Source organism: Tinamus guttatus, unplaced genomic scaffold, assembly GCF_059628265.1.
Source record: "Tinamus guttatus ecotype Peru unplaced genomic scaffold, ASM5962826v1 Tinamus_guttatus_pri_ptg000416l, whole genome shotgun sequence".
NCBI lineage: Eukaryota > Metazoa > Chordata > Aves > Tinamiformes > Tinamidae > Tinamus > Tinamus guttatus.
Window position 1 is genome coordinate 44300 of NW_028288950.1, and position 7206 is coordinate 51505.

The following is a 7206-nucleotide window of genomic DNA, read 5'->3' on the forward strand; positions in this document are numbered from 1 at the left end:
TAAGAACACAGGCCATGTTGAAATAGGAATTTGTAGAATTCTGCTAAGTTGGTTTGGTATCAGTTCCAAATCTTTTTCTTAAGAGTATAACAAGAGCTATGAAAAAGCCAATATCTGCTGACAAAACTATGAGATATTGCCAATACTGAGAATAATGCAAACAAGGAGAAAAGTGGGCATGATTGTAGTATATTAGAAAAGATTATTTTTCAATTAAAACCTGTCATAATGCCAAGTCATGTATTTAATATTTTCCACTGCAAAGTGGAGCTGATCTGCAAATGACAGCTGTGGGAAGAGATTTGATGAATTAGGATATTCGTCCCACTAAGCAGCAGAAACCAATAAGCAAACAAGGAAATGACAGAAAAGTATTAATGTCTTTTTCTGGCCACTGCTTGATAAACACCATATCCATATCAGTGTATCAGCTGAAGTTCCCAAAAGACTGGATTGAAGATGAAGTGGGCTGCTACGTGATTAACACGTGCATCGCAAGAGAGGAGATAATCTAGCAAAACAAAGGCTGCAGTATTGATGGCTAACTGTAACAGGTCATACATAAATACCAGGAAGAGCAGGAAACAAGAACTTTAGTAAAGCCAAAGGATGACTGGGGAATCAAAAGCATGAAGAATCTCAGAAATTAATTTAAGTATACCTAAAACAAATCAAGATATGGCTGTCCAAGATAGGAAATAACTGAATTTTTGATTCAGAGACTCCATTGTGAGGTTAAAAAAAATAGTGGATACTGGAAATCCGAGAAAAGAGCAACAACAGCACAGTGTCTGCTAAATGCACCAAATACAGCAACGCAACATTCATCCCCTACCCAGGGACACATGGGTAAACACAAATTTTCTTTGGTCACATGCATTTAGCATGTCCAAATGCAGCCCTTTCTCAAAGGTTCAGACTTGCATAGCAACAATACCACAATGTAAACACAGTGTAAACTCTGCCGTCTCATACACTGCCACCACCTTGTTGCTCGATACAGAGCACCACGGCTGGGCCCAGAGGCCATTCTGCAGTCCCCCCCAAAAAGCATATTTTGTTCAGGATGAGAAGCCACACTTGGATTGCGTATTAAAGTTTGTGGGAAGAAGAATAAAAAAAATCTACAAGATTTGAGTTACCTTGCATCTATTTTTTTTTTTCTGAAATCATTTTCCCTCCTTTCTAAAAGATACTATAAAATAAGTGAGAAGAGGTATCACTGACAGAAGGCATTCTGGCCAATGGAATGGAACTTTTATTTCCAATACATTCTTAAAGTAAAGCTGTATTTGTTATACAAATAGATAAAGTAAGAGAGAAAAAGATGCACCTATTCCACTTTAAAACACTTGGCTCAAATAAATGTTAGGCAGTTTCAATTCATTTCCTAAATCATGTTAGGGACTTTCCAGGAAATGGAAATAAAGATGTAAACCAAGTCATTTAGGTAATTAAATTACTGTCCAACAAAAATTTGCACCACCACAGAAGAGTGTCTGCTTCTTCTTCCGAGTTCTTTGAAGTACAGGATGGCAGAAGGGTCTTTATAAACTCAGAAGTTTTTCATTGAGAGCAATCTGTGACTGTGTGAGGTTTGCCAGGTAGGTCACCATCAGTAAGTCCTGAGAGGAGAAAAAGAGAAGGAAAATATACATGTATTAGCAAGAGCAAAGACAGTAGCCTGTCAGAAAGATGTGAATTTCTAACTCCTTTAGCACAATTTACAAACACCTAAAGGAATTGTCATTAGTCCTCAAGATCCTACCCTGACAAATACTTTCCTAGGAGAAAGAATGTTTTGGTATTCCCAGGACTTGAAACATTGCTTGTGAAATTTTAACTCTGAGTTCATCCATGTTAACCAGGGAAGTCAAAGGGTAGGAGCAAAATTAAAAATTACTTCCAGACTTTCAGACTGTAGGTGAACAATGGATTCAGAAACTTAGTTTTGTAAAAAGTTGTTAGGGAGACAAGATAGCACTAAAACCTTGTTCATGCCTAAAGTGTTACCTAATGAGGCCATTATATGAGACAGAAGAACTTCTGCTCAGATAAATAGAGTTGACAAGACAGCAATTATCCTTCAAATACATACTGCATTAAGTCAGCTCATAAGTCAGTTCTTAAGTACACTCATTCTCTCAATTGTTAGCAGAATTATGGTGATACTTTATCGACAGTCAGCTTTACAATATCAAAACTAGAGAAAAAGCTGCATTTGCTATTACAACGTTGATATGAAAAGATAGTTTGCTTTGAGCACGGATAAACTTTGGTCTGCAAGACAAACATTCAAAATTGCTGGCAATACACTGAAGAAAATAAAAAACAAACTTACATTGATATTGCTGTTCAACATTGTCTCAAAGTCCTCTGCTGAAATCTTTGGCACCTGATTAATAAGATCCATCAGGAATCGCCCAACAGTGTTGTCAGCAGCCACTTTGCCAGACTAGGTACAGATGGGAAAAAAACAAAACAAAACAAAACTACACCATGAGCAAAACTCATGGCACAAACTCAAAACTAAAGCACAAAAAAGAAAAGACACAAATGAAAAACAAGATATACAAGCTTCCTCCAAGTGTGTCTGCTGGCTCACAAAAAGTTTGCCTTACCAGCACATCCTCTGCATACTGCAGTACCATGGCCAGGGTATCCTGGATCCTGGCTGAGGCCGATCCCACTTGTTGCAAGTCACTGGACAAGCCAATCACTCGATTAGGGCTAAAACAGGTCTTCATGATAAGATCCACTGAAAGTGAAAGAGGTATCAGTGAAGAAAAAAATGACTGCCACAAAAAAATTATGCATTTTTCCCCCATTGCTGCCAGACCTACTCTACCACACAGAGTTCTCTTAATCCCTTTTCTTTACAGTAATCTCAGAAGTGAGAGTGATCCCTGAATATCAACAAATCAAACACTGTTTCACAACCAACAGAAAAAAATACTCATAACTTCTTGAAACATGATACATCTACCATCCCTGTGAAGGGAGCCCTCAGCCTCTGTCTCCCTCTCCCCAGTTCTACAGTTACTTGTCATTTCCATTTGCTAACATTATCTTGTTAGCTCACACCTTACAATTAATGTGATCATGTCTTTTTTCCAGACTGATTCCTGACTGATGACCGATAGTCATGCTACTACAGTGTGACTGCTCTGCAGTCATATTACCATATACTCAAAATATTGTTCCACCTCCATCAATCTTCACCATACTGCGTGATGGTACCCCTGCCCAAACAACTTTTAACAACAGCATGAAGAAACAGGATCTTTGCTATGTGGGGCAGTAAAGCCAAGTAGAAGCATCTGTGCGCATGAATATGCAGCAATCCTTGTAATGTAGCCCTCAGCCATAAAAGCCAGAACTGCGGATCTCTCTGGTTCCCCCAACCCACTAGAAAACAAGCACCAGGACTGAAATAGCAAGAATAAAACTCACCTCCTATCCGTTCTGTATCGTAGTAAACATACTTCACTGTTAGAGGTGTGAACATCACGCCCATAGTTTTACCAGGGACCCCCATTGGAGCACTAGAAAAAAAAAAAAACAGGGTGAAAACACTCAAGTTTTCAGCATCAATAATTGAAAGGATGACTGGGGACAGGAACTGGGCATGGACTTATTATTAACTAGCCTGACATTTGTCAGTATGAGTGCATGAAGAGTTAAATACTGTCTAGTTGCTTCTTGCTTGTAGAGCAAGAACACTAACCCGAATACTCCATGGTGGTCTTTGAGAAACCACTTAAGAAACAAAAACAAAGATGACAAAAATTCAGCTATGAAGCACTCTTAACACCTTTGTTATTTTTACAATCTATCTGAAGTTAATTTATGCTTTCAGTATGGAAGAGGCTGTGGAACAGCTTTTTTTGGAGAGGCATAGTTAGGCAGCAGGATGATTTTTGCTACAAAGAGAGGTCAGGCCTCTATTCTAGAGAGAGATCTTCACTCAGTACAAGAAAGAACAGTGAGGTGGAATAGTTGCATTTCTCAGTATCTAGTCTCCATTATCAGTGGATAAAAACAGAAGAGGATAAGGGCTAGAAAGACTAACCAAGATGATGCTGTACTAATTATGTTTTAATCACACCAATAACTAAAATGCCCAGAAATAAAGTTAACAAAGCCAGCTTATGAAAGGTCTTTCAGCTTGTTAATGATAGTCGAGGCATTCCAGTGGGAAGAAAACCATGAACTCCGACTCACAACTTTAATTACTGCACATCATTGTCTCCATGGGACGCTGCAGCCCATTGCACTTGTTATCATGATGTGGTCCCTCTTAGTAATCCAAATACACCCTTCCCAAAAATGAAGCTTCCCTGAATACCTGACATAAGCTTTAATGCTCATGCGCCCGTTCTGGAGACTGGTGTCCACAGTGAGGTGGATCGGATTGTGCGCTTCCCGGCTGTAATACTCATGGATCAGGACCGAGTGCTCAGTGATGTCATGACCTGTCGCATACCTGCGGAAACACAAACGTAAGGAGACCTGCTTCCAACACTCACGTTCCCAAGGTTTGTTGTATATGGAGGATATTTAACAAGTTTGTGTCCTAAAACACTGATTTCCAAACACCGAGCTGCAGAATCGTGCTAGATACAGTGTTTCAACCAGGTAATTTGGAGCTTTATAGGCAGCTGCTCTGGAATTGTAGGAACTGCAGAGTGAGCCCAGGCATACCAGAAACTTGCCTATGGCCCATGTTTTACTAGCAGCCACAGTGTCAATACAGTTGCTATCAGACCCTCAAGATTCAAGCATCTCTGACTATGCTCTGGACCAACTCCTTATTTCAATGTAAATCAAAGCATGCCAACTGAACCCAGCCATAAACAATCACGTAGATCTTCCACAACTGGAACATGTGAGAGCTGGAGACAGGACTTGTTAATCTAGATCTTTTAGCTGCTCCGCAACTAGCCTCCTCTATGCATAGAAAAACACATGCATAACTAACTCACGTCATGGTGCCATTAAAAGGTTTTGAGGAGACTGTGCTGTGCCTACAGAATTATGATCCATAGGAATAGAAATATGCTGTTTTCCAGGATCAGAGAAGACACGGACAGACTGAGAAACTATCTCCTCCATCCGCACACCCCGAGGCCCAGACCAAGACTCTGGCCCCATAGCACCTTACTGCAGTATTTCCACCTATTCCCAGCCCGGAACTCCTCCATGCTTAAGCTGAAGTCAGACTCCTCCAGTGGTCTTAGGTACCTGTCTCTGGCGTTGTGTGTTCCTGCAAGGAGCTGCAGCGGTCGGCCAAGCACGTGCAGAGCGCGCTGCTGCGCGTGTCGCACCTGGCCTGTGACAGGAGCGCGGGGCGTTCCGAGCCGCCCAGCAGAGCAGCACGGCTGCCCGAGCACTTACCAGCCCAGGATGAGCTCGCTGGGAGACACCTTCTTGTGCAGCTCGTACATGTTCTTGGCAAACTCCATGTCCACGGCCACCTGGAAAATGCGCGAGGACAGCGGCCGTTACGGGGACACCGAGTGCCAAATGGGCCAGGCAGGGCAGGGAGAAGCCGCTTCCCGCCGCCCCCTACCTCATCCTCGGACTCGTTGTGCGGGACGGAGAAGCAGTTGGTGACCTCCACCGAGTGCTTGTCCACGGTGCCTGCGGGGAGGGCAGCGCGTTAGCGGGCCGGGCCGGGCGCCGCAGCCGGGCGCGGGGCGGCTCTTACCCAGCAGGGTGCCGATGACTCGCGCCGCGCCCTCGTTGCGCCGCTCGAAGCTGTCCACGATGGAGGCGAGCACCACCGGGTGCAGCCGCACCACGCGCCCGCCGGGGAAGGGGCCCGCGAGCGCGGCGGACAGCGGCGCGGCGGGCGGCGGCGGCGGCACCGGGGCCGGCACGGCGGGCGGCGGTGGCGGCGCGGCGGGCGGGGCGGCGCCTCCGGCCGGGGCCGCGGGCGCCGCCGGGGGACTCGGTGCCGGCGCGGGGGCCACCGGAGCCGCCGCGGGAGCCGTCGTCGCCATCTTGCGAAGAGAGGGAGGAGAGGGGGCTGCGCCTGCACTCATTGGCTAAGCTGCACGCCTGTCACGCAGCGCTGGCTCCCATTGGGGAGGGCCGTGCCCAGCGAGTCCCGCCTCGCGTCCGCTAACCAACCAGGGAAAGCCGTGAGGAAATGGGCTCTCTGATTGGGGAACTCTCTTTCGGGACTGGGGAGCTTTTCAATTGGACCCCCACCGCTCCCTCATTGGCTCCGCGCTGCTGTCTGTCAGCGCTTAGAGGCCAGGCTATTGGCTGCGGCCCTCCTGTTCCCGCCCTCGCACGGTTATTAGGCGGAGGCGAAGCCCGGGCTCGCCTCAGTAGCGCGGGAGCGTGTCGCGGTTGGTGGGTCTCGCAGCTCGGCGCCCGCCAGGCCCTGGCCGCCCCGTGGCCTCGGCTGTGTTGCTGCGCCCGGGCCCTCACGCTGGCCAGGCCCTCGCGGCAGCGCGCCCTTTTTTGCTGCGTTCGCCGGGCTCGTGCTGGGGCGCGTTATGGGCCTGCCTCGGTCCTGGCTGCAGGTGGCCCCCGAGGTGTTTGTGCCTAGTGCTGTGGTGGGTCCATTCTCACTGCTTGGTTGTGTACCCTCGGCAGAAACAGGGTGTGTTGGGCAGGCATGGTTGTAAGACAAACTGTTTCCTTGTGATGACTTGGAAGGATACGGGAGTCCTGTGGCACTTTGTTTTCCCTCTGTTGGTCTGGAAGCCTCCTGCTTACAGCCATTGTCTCAAAAGTTACAGCAACCCCAAAATGTTTATCTCAGCCCTGCATCTGAGTTCAAAATTTTTTCCTTACAGAAACTCCTTTGGAAGATCCTTAAGGGACTTTTTTTTAAAAAAAAAAAAAAAAAAAAGCTTTTTTGGGTGGTGTTTGTAGTTGTTCTTTTCTCAAAGTATACTGTTCACATGTTAATGATTCATCTGGAAGTCTTACATCCTGGTAGCATGTTTAGACCAGTAAAGCTATGTCAGGAAAAAATTATGTAAGTTCTTTGCAAACGCTTTGTCAGTTAAGTGAATGCTTGAATAACAGAATATTTCAAAGTAGTTGTTTCCTAGATACAACAGGGAGAAGTGCTGTGCTGGTTACATGAAGTGCTTTTTTTTTTTTTTTTTTTTTTTTTTTTCAAATATACTCTTATGCAGCTTCCCTCTGTGCTCCTGAGATGCAGTTTCCTAAATCTGGGTTAAC

At 45.7% G+C, this 7206-nt stretch overlaps 1 protein-coding gene across 1 annotated transcript; it reads right to left on the bottom strand.

Moving 5' to 3' along the window:
• Nucleotides 1-1465: 1465 nt before the first annotated feature.
• Nucleotides 1466-6005, bottom strand: LOC148593322 (eukaryotic translation initiation factor 3 subunit F-like). Its single transcript, XM_088531402.1, has 8 exons — nt 5711-6005; nt 5573-5643; nt 5398-5477; nt 4349-4486; nt 3454-3545; nt 2622-2758; nt 2342-2455; nt 1466-1625 (listed from the first exon to the last, which is right to left on the bottom strand). Exons 1-8 carry the CDS (start codon nt 6003-6005, stop codon nt 1548-1550), a joined length of 1005 nt encoding a protein of 334 aa, XP_088387528.1. The 3' UTR covers nt 1466-1547.
• Nucleotides 6006-7206: the final 1201 nt, after the last annotated feature.

Bases quoted from the DNA above. Each gene is read 5' to 3' on its own strand.
- LOC148593322 (XM_088531402.1), bottom strand. From the start codon at position 6,005: ATGGCGACGACGGCTCCCGCGGCGGCTCCGGTGGCCCCCGCGCCGGCA. The intron at 4,487-5,397 runs GTAAGTGCTCGG...GTGTTTCCGCAG, and splicing joins AGCGAGCTCATCCTGGGCTG to GTATGCGACAGGTCATGACA. The intron at 2,759-3,453 runs GTGAGTTTTATT...TTTCACTTTCAG, and splicing joins CGATACAGAACGGATAGGAG to TGGATCTTATCATGAAGACC.